The 23,621-nt window shown below is 35.7% G+C and overlaps 1 protein-coding gene across 1 annotated transcript; it reads right to left on the bottom strand.

Moving 5' to 3' along the window:
• LOC134803778 (transcription factor SUM-1) lies at positions 1 to 23,621 on the bottom strand. Its single transcript, XM_063776614.1, has 4 exons — positions 23,171 to 23,621; positions 5,821 to 5,952; positions 2,305 to 2,401; positions 1 to 135 (listed from the first exon to the last, which is right to left on the bottom strand). The coding sequence occupies exons 1-4, from the start codon at positions 23,405 to 23,407 to the stop codon at positions 59 to 61; spliced, it is 543 nt and encodes a 180-aa protein (XP_063632684.1). The 5' UTR covers positions 23,408 to 23,621; the 3' UTR covers positions 1 to 58.

Here is a 23,621-nt window from a genome sequence, read left to right on the forward strand (position 1 = left end):
GTACCATTTTTTCTGAAAACCCCTATCAACTAGGTACGTAGTATAGTATGAGGTCCGGTCAAGAATCCCTCGTAGTTAACGCTTGCACGATACACCGCAACCTCGCTAGACTGTTGACTCCACAACCTCCTTCATCTGAGAACAAAACAATTACGATAAATGGGTCATACACAGCAAAATAGGTTTACGTCTCTTCTGTAGGCATACACACAGTTCAGAGGATGTCAATACCGAAAGCACTTATAGTAGTATACCCTATAATGGACACGGAACCAGTAATGGGACAAAAAAACACAATTCTTCTAAAATAAGTATATAAAAGTAGTTTATAAACACTGGATATATTTTTATCACAAATAAGAGTCCTTATTATGTTTGAATTTTTATTAAATTCGGTTATTTTTTAAGAAATGTGCGTCAACCCAAAAGTTGTCGTGCCACTGAAAAAAAATATCACTAAAAATTCTTAACAACTTCGCTAAGAGAGGTGAGTTAATTTATTAAATTTTAATTAATTAATACTTGATGAAAACTAGAATGTGTTTTGTTAATTGTATTTACCATGAGATAAGGTATACAACACACTATGTTGTGACTCCACAGATGTAAAAAAATAGTGGTATTTGGCCCAATCCCATTATAGGAGCTGTAAAACTGCATACCTCCTATGATGAGACAATTGACATAATGATGCTTGCCATGCCATAATTTAATGTTTTAAACAATACAGAAGTAAAATGTAGTTACGAAATATGTCAACCAGGAGGTACTCTCGGACTTAGGATAAATTAATATCGTTTTTCCAAACTTTTATTTAACTTGCCTTGTTAGTTAGTGTGGGTCAAATCTTGGTAGCTGAATCTGACCCACTTTTCGATTTCAGATTCAGTTGAAATTTTGTGTAAGTACGTAATTAAGTTTGCAAATCGGATGATAATGCAATATTATGATAACATGGACTTGATCTGATGATGGAGACAGGAGGTGGCCATGGAAACTTTATCGCAATAAACCCTGACTAATTGTGTTTGGGTATATTAGAATTGTCTCGATGAATCTAATACAATAATAATTGGCTGTGGAAAGAAAAATACATTCAGCTTATACCAAAAATAGATTTTTTTGCCATAACTTATTCCCCATTTCAAAATTTTATACTGATAGAGCAATGTCCATTATAGGGGGCCCATTACTGGATCCACGTCTATTACCGGGGGCCCATTACTGGAGAAAAAAAGCATAGTTTTAATTTGTTAATTATGTGGAAACTCATTGCAGTATCTTTGATACAACACGCCTAAAACATGAAAGGCGGATAGGACTTTCATCTTTTAACACGCTAAGCGGAAGACCATTTACATGTACAAGGGAAATATCATAAATACTCCAAATTTCCTCTTAAATGTCCCATGACTGGTGCTGTTACTATATCTATTTGTATCGGAGTAAATGAGATAGCACTCTGTCACTGTCACTGGGCCAGGGAATAATAACAAAACTATTAAAATATAAATAAATGTGGATTAATCGTATTACTCGTTACAACATAACTATTAAATTAAAAAAATTAAAAACCAAAAAAAAAACATTTTATGCCAAAAATGCCTTATAAGTACATTCTTGGAAAAGAGCTTATACTCTTCAAACAGCTAGATCCATTTCTATCAAACATAGCTAAGAGCCACCGCAAGGAAATTCGCTTTCACGTATAATAACCGCATCGAAATCGGTCCATCCGTTGGAGAGCTACGATGCCACAGACAGACATTGACGTAAAACATATGACACCCCTCTTTTCGCGTCGGGATTAAATATAGGTTTACGTCTCTTCTGTGGACATACAAAGTTAAGCGCAGTAAGAGCGTTACCGATATCACATGTCATCGGTAGAATCTGTCAACAGTCATTTATAGAAACTGCGCTGCTGACTGTACGGTCTGTTAACACTGTTAACAGTGGCGGATTTGCAGTCCTTGTCGCCCTAGGCCCCAGGCCCTGTAGCCGCTCCTTTCTCAGCACCCATCATATTGACTACATTTTTATTTATTACTTGTTACCATCAGCGAATTTTTTGTCACAATTTGCCGCCCCTAAATATCTTGCCGCCCTAGGCCCGGGCTTACTTGGCCTTAGGGCAAATCCGCCACTCCGTCGGCACGGCACCTTCAGCGGACTGAGTGGCTTCTGCTCTGCTAAGTTACCTCCGTTTCGGCTACGGTGACCGCTTGCCATCAGGCGGGCCATATGCTTGTTTGCCACCGACATAGTACAAAAAAAAGTTTTGTAAGTATTTTTCGTACTCACTGTTCACGAAAGGTTTCTCTCTGTCAACGTTGGAGTCCCTGGCCGGGCTCCGGCCCCCAGCCGGCTCCATGTAGCTCTTGCACCCCTCTGTTTCCAACTGTAGGACAACATATACACAAAATATTACTCTCGAAAAGTTAGTATTTATGCCATGTGTATTCTATTGTGTACGCCGCATTAAAGTAAAATTATCTGCCTATTAAGAGTCTTATTGAATTAGCAATAAAGTCCAAAATCTATCAATACAATCACCGAGCAGAGTGGTTAAAGGCGCTCGTTGTAGCCCAAGTATTGTATACCTTTAAACGAGCTATTCTTATATATTTATTTCTATATATATTTCGGGGATCTCGGAAACGGCTCTAACGACTTCGATGAAATTTGCTTCGGCGAAAAAATGATCTAGCTAGGTCTTATCTCTGAGAAAACGCGTATTTTTGAGTTTTTATATGTGTTCCGAGCAGAGCTCGGTCTCCGATATTCTTAAATTTAAATACCATAAAATAAGCTAAACATAGAATTTTTACTGTTGTGCATTGGAGTTATATTTTTAATACCATTTTGTGAAAACGCTTATGTAAGAAATAAACCTAAAAATTATATGACAACGAATTTTTAGGGGAGTCTGCATGTATAAAACGCCAATCTGACGAAATACAACAAGTAGGAACTCTCTACCTACTGAAAATGTTATTTCAACCCTATCACAGATGTTATCTGACATATCTTCCGTATAAATCCCTGCAGCATGGAAGTTTGCCATATCTATCCTTCGCCGCGGGCTAAATATAGGCCAAGTTGATTTCTATTCCCATCTGTACCTCGGAGTTACGTAAGGACTTAACAACCGGATGAGGGGATGTAACTTTTGGGAAGTACAAGATATTCTGCCCATATAAATAAATATTATATAGGACATTTTACACAAATTGACTAAGCCCCACGGTAAGCTCAAGAAGGCTTGTGTTGTGGGTACTCTGACAACGATATATGTAATATATAAATACTTAAATACATAGAAAACAACCAAGACTCAGGAAATATCTGTGCTCGTCGCACAAATGAATTCCCTTACCAGGATTCGAATCCAGGACCATCGGCTTCACAGGCAGGGTCACTACCCACTAGGCCAGACCGGTCGTCATTGATACCTAGATTCTAAGGTTTTACTGAAAATCCCCTTTTAACCCATTAAAGTTAATTATTATATTTAGAATTGGATTTTTTTTATATTACCTATTTATTCCGTTCCTGAAGTAATTTTAGGTAGTTTTAAGGGACCCACTGATTACCAGTTCGCCGGACGATATCAGTCTGTCAGTTAAACGCAAAATTTGACAGCTCCGAACAACTGACAGGCTGATATCGTCCGGCAAACTGGTAATATGTGGGCCCCTTAAAGCATAGCCAAAATTATACTCTTTCATACAAAAAGGCTAAGGTTAACGCCATTATTTTAACCACGTACTACACTTAGGAATCTACGTACGAATATAATAAAAATATTCAGTGGCCCGGTAGACCAATACGACGTAATACGTATAAAAGGTTGCAAAGTCACTTAAGACGTTTCCACACTAACATACCCGTGATAGCATCGCGGACAGAGCGCCGTGTCGCGGGTTAAATCGCCATTAATCCAAGTCCTCGCATTATTTATTACTACACGACTCTTGCGCAGAAATAGATTAACTTCCCAATCTCATACACCACTCACAACTGTCAGTCTAAAATCCACCTTGTCACCAAGCTATACGGTTGAGATTAGGTTGATAGTTTGGCTAAGATAGGAGGTTGTGAAGATGATTGGAGTAGATTTAACGCATTATATGCATATGCGTCGTATAGGGCTATTTTAATCTGTCACTAGGAATGAATGGTTTGTAAAGTTCCTAATATATTTTTAGTTGATTGAATGTATCCTGATATTTAAACATTCATTTTGTAAACTAGACATACATACTTACCAATAATTTTATTGAAAACTAGCGACCCGCCCCGGCTTCGCAAGGGTTAACAAATTGTACACCTAAATCTTCCTCAAGAATCACTCTATTGATAGGTGAAAATGAAAACCGCATGAAAATCCGTTTAGTAATTTTTGAGTTTACCGCGAACATACAAACACACAAACAGACAGATGCGGCGGGACACTTTGTTTTATAAGGTGTAGTGATGACGTTTTTGTCATTTAGACTATGTAGGTACTTTTAGTTAATGTAGGTATGAAGGTATCTGTTATTTTTCAGAGTCCTACTAGTATCACCCGCCATTTTTATCTGGCTCGAAGGACCAACAGATTTACTAGCATGACCATAATTATAACTAAAAGCAAAAAAAAATTGAGGACTATCTTCAATGAGTGTATGTATACTATCAGATTTACCATTTAACAAAATATGTGTCTAAATTATCAACACGAAAACACTTTGGTAATTTGTATCAATACATTGCACGGCACTTTACATAAAACAAAACAATGAATAATGAATACAGTAAGTAAGGAGAGGTAAACAAGGCGGTCTTATGGCTAAAAGCGATCTCCTCCAGACAATCCACCCATACGGAACCCTTGCCAATTTCAGCAATAAGCATCGAACCGTTTTGACAAGCTAGACGGCGCGAGTCCGCCGCGCGCCATCTTGGAAACCACATTAATACATTTATATCGGGACTAATTAATTCTACACGTTATTCCTGGCGTCAGAGGTTATTACAGAATGCTCTTATTCTTGGCGTCATAGATTATTACGGGGAATGTACGCGTCAACTTAGGTTAGTGCGATATGGGAGATACATCGTCAATACAATCTAGTGCCAACTAAGAATATTAGTAAACATAAATGATGTCGCTTCGACGCTTATGCGAGAGGGCGTAAATATTTACAATCAATCAATCAATCATTTAATTAAATACAAAAAAGTTAGTATTTTAAATCAGTTTTTAAACTATATCCTTGCACCTCCACCATGTATTCTTAATTCGTCTATTTTTTTCTTTACTATACACGATGAAATTTAATCAGTGATCATGAGTTGAAAAATATTAATATACTTAATGTGAATTTAAAGAGTATTTTGTCCCCTGGATAACTAATCGTAACCGTAATCGTACAGTTTTAAGTCATAATGTATCCGCATTTTTGTTAGTCATAATTTGGGTTTTCTCAGAAACGCGTAACTTTTCAGGATTGACATAAAACAAACCTAAAGTAACCTAATCTATCTTTTAAGATAACCTTATTAAAATCCTGAAAAGTTAACGGTTTCAGAATTATGACTAATGATAATCTGACAATCATTACATTATGACTTTCAATAATTATGTCAAACAAAGGGATCCGTACTCACCATGTCACCTAGTTTACCATTCTTTAAAATTCACTTTTTTAACTAAACTATACATATCTAATAATATCCACTATGATCAGCCGTAAAAGTGCATCAGTGCATGGCGACTTTATCAATGAGTTCATTCATAATCTCTCCATGTAATTTCGAGCTCATGGTACATACCGCGGCAGCAGCTCTTAGGGCAGCTTGGAGCCTCTCTATGTGTTGTATGGCGGCCCTCAGTATTTCTAGCTTCGGTAATCTCCCACTACCGGCTCTTGCACGGATTCGTAGCTCTTCGAAGGCAGCGTTTACCTACGACAAAAAGAACTTGAAAATAAATAAATAAATAAAATAAATATTAGGGGACATCTTACACAGATCAACCTAGCCCCAAACCAGGCGTGGCTGACTCCGCGATTTCGTCGCTTTGCTACAGGTAGCTAAAAGTACATCCGTTCCGCCCCAATTTTGGGGAAAGCCATAAGCCGCGCGTGGCGCTGTCGCCACCTAGCGGCCATATCTGTGCGGATCGTAACAGACGCGTTTTGTTAGAGAGTGAGTCTTCTGTACCTAGTACTATTATTTATTCTATGCCCAAACCAGCCCAAACTAAGCAAAGCTTGTACTATGGGTGCTAGGCGACGATATACATACTTATACAGACATACATACATAGAAAACACCCATGACTCATGAACAAATATTTGTGTTCATCACACAAATAAATGCCCTTACCGGGATTCGAACCCAGAACCATCGGCTTCACAGGCAGGGTCACTACCCGCTAGGCCAGACTGGTACTTATTTAAAAAGACATTATTTTTATATTTAAACTAGCCACCGGTTTCGCCCGGGTTAACAAATTAACATAAACCTTCCTCAAGAATTATATTGATAGGTGAAAACCGCATGATAATCCGTTCAGTAGTTTTTGAGTTTATCACGAAGAAACACACAGACAGACAGACGCGGCTGGGGACTTTGTTTTATAAGTATTATATGTGACGTCCCACGGTCAAAGGTACCTTATGGCGGGTATGGAGTTATGCATACCCCAGTAATCTACAATAAATAAGCTATCGATAACATAAAAGATCAACCTTCTAGGTTGCGTAGTTACAGAGATATGATTTTTTGAAAATAATGTTGTGAAATGAGCAACTTTACGATAGAGAAGTTTTAAGTTTAGCCGCCTAAAAAACTATGTTCCTGAAGTAAGTTACATAGTTGACTACAAATAATAATACCTTATATATCTGAGATTAAAAAAATATTGCAACTTGTTCTGTAATGCAAATAGAAACTTTTGATATCGACTGATTTATGTGTATACTAACCAATCTCTTGAAAATAAAGTTTTATTTCATTTTCACGATTGATCGCAATGAGCTCTCAAGATTTAAATTTTATCTATTAGAAAACGACACTGACAGACAGTTTAAGCAAAAAACAATACCGATTTAGAGGTGAAAATGTATTTTCTGACTTTTTCATATAAAATCACAAAATTGAATATTTATACTTTTAATGTGACACACAATCAATTTTTCTGAGTACATATGAAAGAAATTCTGTCATTCAAATGAAATAAATCCTAAAACCCCAACTAAATACTATATTTAACCCCTTATGCCACTTTAAACTTACATAACAATAACAGTATTTGCTCCATACATTTACGAAAAGGTACCTTATGGAAATAAATCTAATAATACATCACTACAAAATATCAATCATATTACAGTTTATCTTTTATGAATAGAAAATATTAATTTACATTAAACTGCCCCAAATTTAATTAGTTCTTCGTCATAATAATCTTAAAAAAGACCAATAATTTGTATGTAATGAAAAGGTACCTTGTGGTCAAGTTACATGATGAGGCATGATGATGATGGAACAGTTAGGATAAACTAATAATATTTTGGTAATGGTATAAATCGTCTATTTCTTATCAATAATATATTTCGGTTGCAATTGAAGATAAGCGGCATTGAGGTTCAATGACCTCAGATATTCCATAAGGTAATGCGTCGGGTATTGGCATTTTTCAGCAAACCAATGGCTGATTTACTGCATGCGACCAAACCAAATGAAGATTATTCTAGTTAAGAAAGACTTGACGAGAGTAACTTTGGTATAATAGCAGTCTACTTGGATTTGTGATGTCGGTCTATGTACGGTTATAATATTTGCGAGGCGCCCCAACCAGAACTGAAATTATCAAATTAGTTTTGCAGAATGCTAATACAGTTCTCTACCAAACTTCTTTTCCCGTATTGACTAGTTTTTTTGGGAATTTTCAATCTTTTTTCCATAAGGTACCTTTTCTACTAAACTCTCAGACGACATTACTAGGCTTATAACTAACTTATAACAAAAATAAAAACAGGTAAACAAACGTTACGCATTAAGGTTTCAGATCACACAATAAAAAAAAAATGAGCATTTTTTCACCTCTTTACAAAACATTTAATATCTCCGAAACTAGAAACCCTCATAAGGTACCTTTTCCCGTGGAACGTCACATATTAATATTAACAAAGACATATAAATGATCATGGAGTTAGGAATCTAACGAAATCCACGAGAATACCGTGAGACTCTGGGGCCCTACCGCGAAAACCGAAATCCGCAAATTGCGGGGATCTTTCTCTTTTACTACAATGAAGGCGTAATTAGAGTGACAGAGAAAGATGCCGGCAATTTGCGAACTTCGATTTTCACGGTTATATTAACCCTGACATCGCGCACACGTCCGCGCCAGTTAAGGGGCCCACTGATTAACAGTCCGCCGGATGGTATCGGCCTGTCAGTTAGAACAAAATTTTGTTCAGTTCCGAACAACTGACCCCTTTAACAACGCTCATACATTTTTTTCTTAAACTGCTCACCCGCTCCGTACAACCGCGTCGGACTCGTGTTAATCAAGACCTCGCCTTCGGCTTCGGGCTTCAAATCGCACTCGTTCATGTTTGTTTGCCGCCGTACATCACTACACCTTATAAAACAAACTCCCCGCCGCATCTGTCTGTTTGTGTGTTTGTTCTCAATAAACTCAAAAACTACTGAAAGGATTTTCATGCGGTTTTCCCCTACCAATAGAGTGAGTCTTGAAGAAGGTTTAGGCGTATAATTTGTTAACCCGTGCGAAGCCGGGGCGAGTCGCTAGTAGTGTACTAATTTAATCACATTCGTTCACCAAATCGTATTCGTCTATGCTCTTAAAACTTTATTTTTCTTAATATAAACGTTATGCATAATGGCCGGCAGTCAAAATCATCTTTTTCTATCCTAGGACAAGAAGATAAATAAGAGTAAGATGTCATATCAACAATAAATTAACTAGTCGTAAAACGCGACTTCAGTTAAGGCAGACTGCAAACTGAAAACATAAATAATTCGGAATTAATTATAGGTTCCTTTGTATTTTATTGACTGTGTGCTTGGCAATGACGCCGGCTTGGCGGCTGCGGGACGCATTAGTAATTTGACAGTAGACATATGTCAATACAGGTTGTCCCAAAAATACGTATTACGTATACACAAAAAAACTGTTTTTTTTTTATATTTTAAGTACTTACACTTCTTTTAGTAAATGCTGTTAAAAATCAAAACTACAGTCACTTAGTTTAATTGTCCCAAAAATACGTAGGTTATAAAAAAACAAATATTTTACTTATTTAAAAATATAGAAAATGTAATTAAAAATCAAACTACTCGTTACTGAAAAAACGCATTATTTTCAAAATATTCTCCTTTAGCTAACGCAAACGTTTGTTAAAATTATCAACAATATAAAAAAAACATTTATTTCAAGCTACAATATTCCGCGAAGAAAAAATATATTTAATTAACGTATTTTTTCGTAAGTACGAGTAAGTAATGCAATTCAATCTGTTGCAAAAAGATTAATTATAGCCTCTAAATAGTGTACCTACTCACTGACTCATAAACCATTCAAAAAAAGATATCTTAGCTGCTCAGCCAGCCAGTCATATTTATAGAAACACCGATAAACTCACAAATATATGGGACACATCTTAATTCCACATAAAAACTAATTTACGGCTGCACTCAAAGGGCGACAATTTATTTTTATTTAACTCTTGTACCGTTTTGTAGCCGTTAAATGTTATGGGGAATAAATCCGTCGCGGTTTGTGTAGTTTATTGAGAGGAAATAGATTAGTACTTGTACATGTACAATAAATTGTACATTTAGTTACTTAGTGTTAGAACTAATTCCTTTGTTTGGAGTAGGTACAGACGTGCTAATAGGGAATATTACCCGAAACTCTGCGTAGGGGACGCCACTACGACAATCCATCACAATCTAACGTCTCTATCACTCTTGCATATTAGAGCAATAGAAGAGGCAGACTACTAATTTTCGATTTTCGCGATTCCCGGTAGACCTTTGCAAACCGCCTTGATGCATCAATGTCATATTTTATTGTCTGTGAAAACTTGTCAAAAAACAGTTTAAGGCACAGTAGGTATAAGTTACTCTATGGTTTACTAGAGGCGCTAGTGCTGCACTCTGGCGGCAGAACATTGCAGTAATATCCCCTATTAAATTTAACCTCGCTAGTTTGATAGTTCGGTAGTTTTTTAGTTCTAAATTCTTTTGTTCGTTTATACTCTTTATTAAATTTTCCGGAAACCAATAATTCACAAACATCAAACAGTATCAAATAGCGCCCGTTATATTTTAGGAAAACACAAATTAGTCATTTTTAATAGACATCAAAATAAAACAATGTCTACGGATACAATTTATGCACCATTTCCTTAGGAGGCAGCACAGAAGAGCGACAGCCAAGTTGTAAATATACTTTGTATATTGTTGTTGTTTAAGAGTGTTATAATAGTGAAACTTGATGATAACTCATAAATACTGGTATTGATTTCTCGTTTTTAAAATATAAAAATATTTACGAAGCATTTTTACACTGGGAATGTGAAAAATATGTAAAAAAAACTCATGTTGACTTGTAATAATATCTGGAACGAAGGACCCATATAACCATTCCAGTCGCAGAATCACAAAGTGGTAACTAAATGTCAGATGTGTCGTAACAGAGTCCACACAATGTGTCTAGAATTGTTTCGAAACAAAGTGTCGTCGCCGTGTCTACACTTTTCCGTAACAAGGTGTCGACACATTTGTGTGCACTTTGCGTGCGGTTTGCGACTAAATCTGACAGCAAATTTGTGACAGCAAATGTCAATATAAAATACCTCTTGAAAACCAAGGTTTGTCAAACTACTATTAGTGTCTCGTGTGCTCGTAATTCTAGTAAGTCATCATGGGCAATGCAAATGATAATAATCGACCGAAACCATATAAACACCCAACACCCGTCAACCTTTTACAGAAAAGTTTTTAAAGAAATTCAATAAGCTACTTAGGTCAGGTAACGAATGCTCCAAAAGTTGTAGAGGGAAATGCTCGGAACACAATTTTTGACTCCGTAACTCGGTTTGACAAGTTAGGAGGTGAACACATCAAAAGTCCCCGGCCGTAGCCCTTGAGCGGGGGGGAGAGAGGGGGCTTTGAAGGTCCCATTTTTTCGTTTTTCGATTATATCTCGGAAACTATGCATCTCAGCGACATGGCCACTTATACAAAATGAAAGTTAATTTAATTTGTTACAAGTTTATTCAGTCAATTTTTTCGATATGTTGAATAGTTTTTGAGATATCCGCTCTTGAAAGTTTATTTAGGGCTCTAAATTTTATCTTGATATATCTATATCAGTGAAGGTGCTAGGCCGTGTTTGGTATCGTTTTCGTATAAATCTGGGGTGCTGAATCCATTTATGATATCACATTGACACCATTCCACAAAATAAAAATAAATCTTTTTAGGGTTCCGTACCTCAAAAGGAAAACACGGAACCCTTATAGGATCACTCGTGCGTCTGTATGTATGTCCGTCTGAATACACAAAATAGTTCTTTACCTATAGATGACAGGAAAACCTATTAGAAATGTGCAGTCAAGCGCGAGTCGGACTTAATGTACGGAACCCTTAATACGCGAGTCCGACTCGCACTTGGCCGGTTTTTTTGAAACTCTTCTTGACGCTTAACCGCTGAACCGATTTCGTTGAAATTTGGTATAGGAATAGTTTGCGTCCCGGAACAGGACATAGGATAGATCTTATAACCAAAATCATCTTTTGAAGGTGTGAAAAGTGGCGTGGAAATTTGTACGGGAAATCAATAACCGCTGAACCGATTTATATGAAATTTGGGATGGTCTACATCTTTGATTTAGTTAAAAATGATGAAAAAACATGACTTCAAACTTAAACTTAAACAGTATTAACTTCAAGAAGTCAATTCTGAATTCCCCCCTACACCTCATTTCACACCTTTAAAGGATGATTTTTGAGATAACTTATTATATCCTGTCTCGGGACTCAAAATATATGTCTACCAAATTTAAATTAAAACTGTTCAGCAGTTTAAGCGTGAAGAGGAGTTTAAAAGAAAGTATTTTAATAAGTTTATATGTTTTTACTTCGGAATGGTGTCAATGTGATACCTTAACTAAATTTGGTACTGCGAATTTATACGAAAACGATACCAAAACATGGCCTCGTAGCTTTACTGTTGTAGAAGTCAAAATAAAATTGAGAGCCCTAAATTCTTATTACTTGGCCAAACTTGTGTAGAAGGAAAAGGTAAAATAAAAGTCTTCGGCAGGAATATAAGACACAAATATATTTTTTTTTTGCGTTACTATTTCATTCATCAAATATAAACATACCTTGATTATACTATTCTAGTGAGATCCTCATAGATAAACAAAAACATTTACTTAAAAAATTACAAGGTCGAAATGTCACGGAACTTGTGAGAGTAATATGTGAAAAATATAAACTTTTATGACAAAAAAAATCTGGACACAATTTAAGAATCACCCAATTGCGTCGAGGAATCATCTGTATTTTTGCTTGTTTCATTACCTCCTCGCTTCTTTTTTGTCCTTTGTATTCTGTAGCAATTTGTTAGATCTGAAAATAAAGATAACTTGCGTCGTCACGGATGTCGATTTATAGGTTTTAGGGAGTGCAGAATTCGAAAACGATGATCATTTTATAATCCAAGATGGCGGCTACGTATTTTGTCATAAAAGTGGAATCCAAAATAGTCATCATTTTCGAAATCTGCGCCCCCTAAAACCTATAAAACGACATCCATGACGACTTTTATGACATAGTGCATGGCCGCCATCTTGGAATCCAAAATAGTCATCATTTTCGAAATCTGCGCCCCCTAAAACCTATAAAACGATTTCGAAATCGGCACTCCCTAAAACCTATATATCGACACCCATCTCGACTTTTATGACAAAGTGTTTTGCTACCATCTGCATGCAAGACATTTCTATTATTTTTACGTACAAAAATGGCCCCCTGTCAACTTTCAATCGAGATTTAATCGATAATTTATTCGATTAATATTCAGATTAATTCAATTTCAATCTATGTTAGGTCGACTAAACTAATCGCGTTTAAAATTTGAGAATTAACTTTTTTTATTCCATTAATTAGTCGAATAAACAGTTAATCGATTAATGCCCATCTCTGACCACGGCATTTTTACACTTTGAGAATATCTGAAAACAAATCAACACAAGGAGCCATTTTGCAAATCCAGTAACTTTGTTATTACTTTTGACAGCGCGTGTCATGTGTCAACACAGAGTCGACACAAAGTCGAAACATTGCAACTACTTTGTGACTGCAATATTTCTCAGCCTTAAACCATATTTATACATCATAATTAACAAGTTTCGTAGTATGTAAAGCGTTATTTCTGTTATTTAAGTATAGTATACGCATCGAAGTACTAAAAATGCTTCAAATAATATAGTTATGAACACAGGCACTGAGAAGTAAACAATTTCATTTCCGGCTAAACTAAAACAATGTGGTGGCGCGTTGATTATATTACACTTAGTTTATCAAATCACTCGAGCAGTTTAATTCCCCATAATAATTTAAGTCCTATTGTAATATAAATGCAAACAATATATAATTACGTCTTGTAATCCGTTTTAGAGATGGCGTATTAATGTCACTTATTTTTATTTAAGTATTTTTCCATCTGACAGTTTCCATTTGACAGGAACAAAATGAACGAATGAACGAATGATTTTGGCATAAAGTAGTCGCAAACCCGAAACAATGTGTGCACACGGCGACCACACTTTATGTCACTTTGTGTCATGTGTCGACCCTTCCCCATTTCTGGTAACTGTGTCGACACGGCGACGACTCTGCGACTGGAATTGTGACCGAAACAGACGGTGTCGACACAAGATGTGTCAACACCGCGTCGTAACGGCGACTGGAAATGGTTGTATGGGGAGCACGCTAAAAAAATTAAACGCTTAATATTTTCAGAGCCATAAGTGTGTGTTAACATATTTATTTAATATTGTCGATTTTAAGTATGACTCATTTGTATTATGTATAATAAGTCAAAAACGGTAAGTTCTACCTACCTAGATCTACAGTACCTACATTTTTGATGATAAACAAATATTATAGGACAATCAGCCCAATCTCACAGCAAGTTAAATAAGACGTACAACACTACGTACTAAACAACGATATTAATTAGATAGATTACATAAAATACCTTCTTAAATACGTAAAAAACATATAAACATTCTAAACTGTGCGAGGTGTATGTATGTGGTGGACCTGTAGCAATTATCTTCCTATAATCTGTATCTTTAGGTATTTAAATAAAAGTAAACAATTTGTACATTTTCGGGTAGATATAACATTTATTGGTTAACCAACCAAATACAAAACCGCCTGGATCAGTCACTGAACGACCTGACTTTAACCTACATTATTTGATCGTGTAAAGTTTTCATCTACCCTTAGCTGGATTAAGGAGCCATTTGAGGGTAGATTTATTTAAACTAAATACCTAAAGATACAGAGTCTATAGTCGAAGGAACTTGGCTGCTTTTTTACATTTGTCCACTTTTTTCTTTCGCCACAAATCGGGTCGCCGAGAACAAATGAGTCGGCGCTAATAAGCTCCTCTAATTTTGTGGGGGACATAAAACTCATAAGCGTAACGCGTAATAAAAGTAGACTTTATTTATGTTTTTTGCTTGTTTGAAATTTTAAATTTACGGTTAAAACATTGATTATTTAAAATTTTAATGAGCTTTAAAATAAATAGAGTCTGTGCGGAAAGGGAAGAATCGCTAAATGTATGGGCTCACTTACATTCCATGATTCTTCTCTTTCCGCACAGACCAGACTCTATTACTAAATATTTTGATATAAATATCTGTTTAAACATATTAGTACCTGGGAGACCGAGCTTTGCTGGAAAAATGCGCCTTTTCCCAGAGATAAAACCTAATTAGATCGATTTTTCGCCCCCGAAAACCCCCATACAGCAATTCACATCGAAATCGTTAGAGCCGTGGAACTACGAATACATCTTAGATTAGGTACAGGTACCTACTTTGCTCCCCACTGGGGAATAGGGTATTTTCCTACTAGTCAAATCAGTTACTTTTTTAGAACTGTCAAAACGATTTGCTAATATGGAATTTATATGAAACATAACATCGTGACGTCACGGTCAACTCACCTACTTTTTATATATAGATGGTCAAGCAGATCTTGTCAGTAGAAAAAGGCGGCAAATTTGAAAAATGTAGGCGCGAAGGGATATCGTCTCATAGAAAATTAAAATTTCGCTCCTTTTTCTACTGACAAGATTTGCTTGACCATCTATATCTATCCGATTTATTAAATAGAACTTGTGTTTAAAAATAACTCCTATCTGTGTTTTTCTAATAATTATCTGGTGCTTTATTTCATGCATGGTGTAAAATAATTTATTTTAAATACAGTATAATACCCTATTGTACAGAATTGTACTCCAACAGTTTTTATATTGATATTGATATTATATACTTACTCGTACATCAAAATGTGTCAAAATAATGTTAATATCCAAAGAGGAAAATGGGAACTACGTTTGTATGGAAAGTGGGATTCAGGGCGGTTCGTATTAAGTTAAGTGTGTGAGATATAAAGGTAGGGTGTCGCACATTAGTCCCTTAATTTATCTGACGTGTATTCCTTCGGGAAGCACTTTGAAACTAATAAATGCACCCTCTTAATGAAACCGCACTTAACGATAATTTTAGATTTCGAATGTGTTTGGAATTGTTACTGTTAGATTTTTCAGTCTTTTTACACATCACTTAAAATTTATAAGAAAGTTAGGTCAACGCCTGCAAGAAAAAGCGGCGACCCCAAGTCCGGCTCATATTTAGGTAAGTACCTAGTCCAGCATATTTCGCTGGCTGTTCAAAGAGGCAACGTGCTAGGCACATTTACCGGGGTATATATCGATCCTAGACTGTAAATATGCAAATTTCTTTACTTTCATATCTGTTATATAAATAAATGTCTTCCTTTATACTTGCAAATGATCTGATTAAAATAAAGAAATAAATTAGTACATTACGATACAAGTGCAAAAAGTAGGTAATTCGCAACGAGTGGCGATAAATTGAAACACGACCGAAGGGAGTGTTTTAAATTGACACGAGTTGCGAATTACCTTTTCGCACGTGTATTGTACAAGGTTTTACAGTACATATTGCCCTTTAAATTTGTGACATAGGCACGTATTGTCCTTCATTCCGCCCTAGGGAGTAAGTAGCACCATATGTACCTACTGTAACAGTACATTACGATTCAAGTGCGAAAAATAGGAACTTCGAAACGAGTGGCGATAAATTGAAACACGAGTAACACGACCGAAGGTAATGTTTAAAAATCGGCACGAGTTGCGAATTACCTTTTCGCGCATGTATTGTACAACGTTTTACAGTAACTTACATATGGCCTTTTAAATATTCGACATAGGCACGTACCTATTATGCTAATTACCGCACTAGGGCGGTAAATTAGCACCATATGTACTGTAATAGTACATTACATACCTAGGGAGGTAAATTCGTAAATGCTCCAGATCGCAGGTGTCAAGGTTATATATATGCGATCTGGGGCTTTTACATTTACCGCCCGTGGTTTGTATAAAGTTTTACGTCTTGCCTTGGCCAGGAAGTGAGATTTTCTTCCCGTCCCGTGGGACGTAAAAACATTTACGAACAATCTTACAGGATACATAGGTACAAAAATAAAACTTGTCCCGAAAAGTGTTTGTAATTATCCGGAAATTTACATACTTTTTCGTAGCTCAGTGAAAGATTTTTAGGTCACAGTGAAATGGCGCTTATATTGTACGTACAGAAATGTAGAAATAGGGAACTAACTTTAAGTAGATCTGTCCATAACTTTTATCGAAACCTGACGAAAAAAACAATTCGACAACCAAATGAAAATCGGTCCAGGTACTGCAGTAATATATTATATTACACAACAAAGGCCGCAAAAATATCTGACACGATTTTATTTGTAGTCGTGGATAAATTATTCGACGAATAATTTATTCAAATAAGGGCCGATAATCAGTTACCATTTAACTCGTCCGATAAGTAACTATCCAACGAATTAAGTTATCTGATTGTTTAACGGTGGTATAAGGAATTGTCAATTTATAATCTTCCGACATTTTTATTCGTCTTTCGCGATAAATTTTGCTATTCTTATTCGTTATTCGTCATTAGAATAAATTTTGCCCATCTCTGAAATTGCAGGTGCCTGTACTACATGTGCATCTCGATAATAAATAGATGTACCTAATAGGAGTAGGTATAATAATAAACATCAAATCAAGTTAAACTGCTTACAGTTTGAACACGGCTCCTGTTTTTGTATGAAGTTTGTAACCGAACACATTTAGCTTGGTAATCCACTCCCGCGCATCTAATTCGTTGTGACATCCTCTGGAGCGAGTCCGCTTACTCAGACGGCATTATCTATTTTAAAGTAAATTCCTTTAAAATATATTAATGTACCTTGTTTGTTTTTCTCTACTTGGCGGGAGCACTACCGTGCTTCTAGATTACCAAAGCTTTGTTTTTATATATTAAAATTAGTTAGATTCGTCAATTTAGTAGTATAAAAAAAGATGGACAAGTGCGAGTCGGACTCGCCCACCGAGGGTTCCGTACTTTTTAGTATTAGTTGTTATAGCGGCAACAGAAATACATCATCTGTGAAAAGGGTATAGCAGGATAGCCTTTGAAAAATTGCCCCCAGCGTTTTTAGGTCGAAACTATAATCAAACGATGCCTTTTGAAGAGGTAATACCCTGCACAAAGTTTCATCCCTCTGTTACCCCCTGGGGGTGAAAAACACCCGATTAACTCCAAAACTGTTTTATTTCTTTTTTCCTAAACTATGAAAGTGACGAATTTCAAATTTTTTACAAATATTAATGAGACTAAAAGTTATATTAAAAAAATATGACCCTTCTAACCATTTAAATTTTTGTAAAAAAATAATAATAATCATCATCATCCTGTATAACAAGTTCGACTCTTGGTACACACACCATTTTTTTCAAATATGAACCAATTTATATTCTACATTATACAAAATTTTCATCGTCCTAGCCCAGAAGGAACATTGCGAAATTAAAATGTTATATATCAAATGAAAGAGCTCATCTTGAGAATTTCAAATATATATTTTTTATAATTTTAAAATACATAGGTTAGAAGTAATTAAAGAAAATAGCCAAAAAATTACCATTCCCCCTTATCTCCGAAACTACCGGGTCTAAAATTTTGAAAAAGTACACAAAATAGTTCTTCACCTATAGATGACAGGAAAACCTATTAGAAATGTGCAGTCAAGCGTGAGTCGGACTTAATGTACGGAACCCTTGAAACACGAGACCGACTCGCACTAGGCCGGTTTTTCTTTAAAATATTGTGTGTAGAGTCGGACCAGGCTCAGTTTTCATGCCAAGTGATACGTAAAGTATAGAGCTTATAGGGACATATGTTGTAGGTATGCATTCTTACTGCCAAGTTTGTGCTAAGTTAGCGTGGTCAGATTCTTACTAACTTAAGTAAGTAAAGTAAGGTAAACGTACTGGTGCTCGACAAGTACGTCCTCACGTCTACCTAATCTACTTTCTGTACATCTCGCTTGCACTAATATGCGAGTACGAGCGAGATGCATAGAAAGTAAGTTACGTAGACGTGAGCGTATATGTCAATGTCAAAACTGATGGTAGACGTAAAGGTACATGTCATCTTGAAACTTAAGTCACTGTCAATAGAGGTGACAGCAAGGTGTCATCTATTGGGCATTAGCATGTCGAGCACTAGTACGTTTACCGTACGTATCTAAATATTTAAACGAGATAGAGTTAGACCAAGCTAAGTTGGCAGCGATTTATATAGCCGAAGACGGTGCAAGTTATTTAAACGTGTTAATTTCATAAAGGTTTGGCGTTTAAAATAACACTTGCACAATCTGGGCTATCAAAATTTAAAAATTTCTGCTAACTAAGCTTGGTCTAACTCTATATATAGGTATTAAGGCTAAACATCTAATACCTTTTAACGAGCAATTCTGGTTTATATATATATTTCGGGGATCTCGGAAACGGCTCTAACGATTTCGATGAAATTTGCTATATGGGGTTTTCGGGGGCGAAACATCGATCTATCTAGGATTCTAGGTCTTATCAAAATCAAAAAATCAAAATCAAAAATATACTTTATTCATGTAGGCCTAGCAACAAGCTCTTATGAATCGTAATTAATCTTAATCTAATTATCAGAGCAATTGATTGATGTTAATATTATTCCATAATAAAATTGGATTATTATACATATCAAATTTAACACTAAGAATTTCACAAAAGGATCGTCAAACATTAAACATTAAATTATCTCTTCGAAAACGCACATTTTTGAGTTTTTATATATTATGTCTCCCAGATATGCATTTATTATGTAGTCACACTATTACTATTTATTTATTAGTGCATACAAACTTAATATAATAATAAAACTGATACAAGTATGTTTATGTTCAAAGATTCGGGAAACGATTTACATACATATCTATTTCAGCGTTCTGAACCCGTTAGAGTCGACGCCACTAATCCCGTAATCTGTCCTACGTGACGTCTATTTACGTCCAGAGTTTAGAGATTACGTCCTGTTCTTGTTCTAATGAGGATAGGAGGTTGAGGATTACCTATCATACTTCCAAATAATTAATATTCACTGGTGACCGAAGAGCTGGCAGCTTTCTCGCACGACGTATTAGCATCGCAATACAGCGGGGAAATGCTGCCAGCGTCCTCGGCACCATGCTAAAGGGGCCCAATTTCTTAGACGTATTTTAATTTTATTTAGTATTAGTTTTAATTTAGTTTTATTTTATAGATAAGTTAGTTTATTTTTCTTTTTTTTAGGGTTCCGTACCCAAAGGGTAAAATGGGACCCTATTACTAAGACTTCGCTGTCCGTCCGTCCGTCCGTCCGTCCGTCTGTCACCAGGCTGTATCTCACCAGGCTGTATCTCACGAACCGTGATAGCTAGACAGTTGAAATTTTCACAGATGATGTATTTCTGTTGCCGCTATAACAACAAATACTAAAAACAGAATAAAATAAAGATTTAAATGGGGCTCCCATACAACAAACGTGATTTTTGACCAAAGTTAAGCAACGTCGGGAGTGGTCAGTACTTGGATGGGTGACCGTTTTTTTTTTTTTGCTTTTTTTTTCGTTTGTTTTTTTTTACATTATGGTACGGAACCCTTCGTGCGCGAGTACGACTCGCACTTGCCCGGTTTTTATTGTATCTAGCATCTACCTGAAACTGAATATATTATTGATATTGGAAAAAAATTATACTGAAACTGTAATCCGCTGAACCCGACACCGAATTTTTGCCTGTTTGCAGCAAGTTTTCAGAATTATCAGAACTGTGATAGTTCTCCATCTCATAGGGAACATTTTTAACTAATTTCCAAAAATGAGGGTTCTACACGAAAAATCCGGGTAGTGTTTATATTTAAGGGGCCCACTGATGTGGGGCCTACTGATGAGGGGCCCTTTAGAGTTACTTAAATGTTTAATCGTTTTTTATATCGAAAAAAAATAGCATGATATAAGTACTTACTTAAAAATACATAGATTAAATTGCTTAAAATACATTTTTAATAACTGGATACTATTTAAACAAAGTAATATATATGGTTTATCAATATATTTGCGAAATACGAATATATAACCGTGTAAATGAAATTTTGTATTCTAAACAGCTAATTCTAAGCGCGTTCCAAATTTAATACGACGAAGGACCCACCTTAAATATTAAAACGTGCGTGCGTAACTCGGGTCCATTTTCGTGGACATGCACCCAAATGTACATAGGTACACAAATAAAATTGTAGTTCAATAACAATGTGAGAAATATAAACAAATATGGTTGACTTAGGTAGCACAGGAATGTAATTTAAATGCTATACTTAATTAGTTTATATTTATGTTTAAGTTTAGTTTTAATTAGTTTTATGTTTAGTTTATGGTTTATTTTAATTATGAAATAAATTTGTTTTTATTGCTAAAATATAGGTTGTAAAAAAATACTTACTTCAGATTCAGTACAGTCACCTCCAATAATATGTTACTCTTCGAAGGCCGCAAAAATATCTGACACGATCTTATTTGTAGAGCCATAAGAGCGTGTCACATGTTTTTGCGGACTTCGAAGAGTAACATATTATTGCAGGTGACTGTACCATATTTTGACGTATAATGTGGTCGTAACGTATAATAATTAGTGAATAATTACACACAAAAAAAACAAAGTATAAACAAAGATACTTAGTCGTAGTTGGATTTATCGATGTAGGAACACCCTAGCTGTCATTTGAATTTGCCCCAAAAAATTCTTAGTCTGTAAATAATAGTCAGTTACTGTACATTTTCAAATAAACAGTGTTCCAAGTAAACAGAAGTTGTGTACGGTCCCTTGCGACGCCCTAACCTTTCAATTGTTAGTTACTACCATATTTACGTTGTCTGTGTTACTACGGACCAAAGTTTGACAGCCCACCCTAAGGTTTGGGGTAGATTGAGTAACTTTGGCCATTCATTGATTATCTACTTATAAGTAATATTTTAACGATTTTTGTTTTCTTGTCATTTTATTTCGATAAGTATTTCGTGAAGAAATTGAGTTCCCTATTCTGTACAATATCTCAATATCACCGTATTTCCTGAAAAATCTTCCTTTGAGTTACGAAATCATATGGAATTTTAGTAACGGAACAGAATTTTTTGTCCCTAATTGGGATTTCGTATTATTAATTCCGCCATTAATGATAATCGAGCTTGTCAAATCTTACCAAATTTTATCAAAACGGCCCCTAAAATTAACAACGTTTTCGTATTCCCTTCAAAATATGGTACTGAATCTGAAATATGGTCTTAACACAATAATTAATAAACACTTGTCAAAAATCACAATATAGAATTTTTTACAATGTTTGACTAAGAATTCACACCTATTAAGGTACTTTTCGAACTTCGAATTCATACCTATTAAGCTCATTTTCCGTCCTACGTACCATTTTTGAACTACAAGCAAAAAAACTGAAGAAGAGCAAAATTTTTTCCACAACTTCTGGAATGGAGCAAACTCGGATTACACTAATTTAGGACCAAATGAAAGTATTAAGACGATTTCCAGCTTGCTGGGAATTAATTCCTGGACGAAATCTAATTTGATTGGCCTAATAAAATAACAATACAAAATATACAACTAACAATTAACAGCCCGAAAATTAGGCTGTTCTGTGAAAAATAGGCACTTTTTATGAACTCGTTTGCAAACCTGTGGAGTGGTCCTAATGGCTATAAACATTTCGAATGTTTATTGATTATTAATGGACGTTTCAGAGATTTTAGCTTGAGAAACGAAATCATTTAGGGGGAGTAAATTTTACAGGATAGGTTTAAGTATTGAAAATTGTTTAAGTGTCATTAATGTTTAGACAACTTTAGTCGCTTCATAGGTACCTATACGATTTCGCCATACTTTGTTTTTGTTTTAATTTGCCGCCATTTCTGGTTTCCACTTTTGTTAGCCAGAGTCTGCCTGCATTATTCATTTGTCTTATCCAGTTAAAACTTTTTAGAACTTTTTAACAAACGGAAATTTTGCTATTCGAGGCTTGTCTTGTCTGTTGTTTTTAGGGTTCCGTACCCAAAGGGTAAAAACGGGACTCGAAGACTCCTCTGTCCGTCTGTCTGTCTGTCACCAGGCTGTACCTATCTCATGAACAGTTGAAAAATAACAACAAATACTAAAAAGTACCTTCGGTGGGCGAGTCCGACTCGCACTTCTCCTTTTTAAGATATACATAAGGTACATACCAATTGAAAAAGTTCACATCAGTTGAACTGTTGAACTTACTTTCTCACCGGATTGAAATTACTGAAAAGACAAAAAAATCTACTTATGACAAGGCAGTATGGCTTGCTTTACCCTGTCCAGATGGACGAAACAAAAATTAACTTACTTTCCTAAGCCTTCGCCTCTCTCTAAGCGTCGCCGCTTTCCGCCGGTCCACGGCCGCAGTTTTCCGTTTACACGCTTTACACGCCCACGCCAAACACCTTCGACTGGGACCCAACACATGCTGAATATGACCCTCCTCTTTCTCATCTTTCACACAACACTCCTTATCACTTTTACTGTCTTTATAATAACGAAAATCCTGGAAATTATTGTTAAATTCGTCATACAAATAACTCATTTTGAGGTTAGTATTTCGAAATTTGACAGTTGAAAGCGCGCGCTTTTTTTTTTCAAGCGGCGCGCGCCGCGGCTTACGCTACACTGTTCAGCCGAGGGTTGAATCGAGTTTTACAAAATATAACAGCTATTAATACACTAACGCCGCGCTGCTCTAACGTCGAAAGATGCCAATTTATTAGTGTTTGGATTGAAATTGATGCCGCCCATAATTT

Source organism: Cydia splendana, chromosome 27 (assembly GCF_910591565.1).
Source record: "Cydia splendana chromosome 27, ilCydSple1.2, whole genome shotgun sequence".
In the NCBI taxonomy this organism is placed as follows: domain Eukaryota; kingdom Metazoa; phylum Arthropoda; class Insecta; order Lepidoptera; family Tortricidae; genus Cydia; species Cydia splendana.

Coding starts and splice junctions, on each gene's coding strand:
- LOC134803778 (XM_063776614.1), bottom strand. CDS start 23,407: ATGAGTTATTTGTATGACGAATTTAACAATAATTTCCAGGATTTTCGT. Junction 5,953..23,170: donor AGAGGCGAAGGCTTAGGAAA/GTAAGTTAATTT, acceptor TTTTTGTCGTAG/GTAAACGCTGCCTTCGAAGA. Junction 2,402..5,820: donor CCCTAAGAGCTGCTGCCGCG/GTATGTACCATG, acceptor GTTGTCCTACAG/TTGGAAACAGAGGGGTGCAA.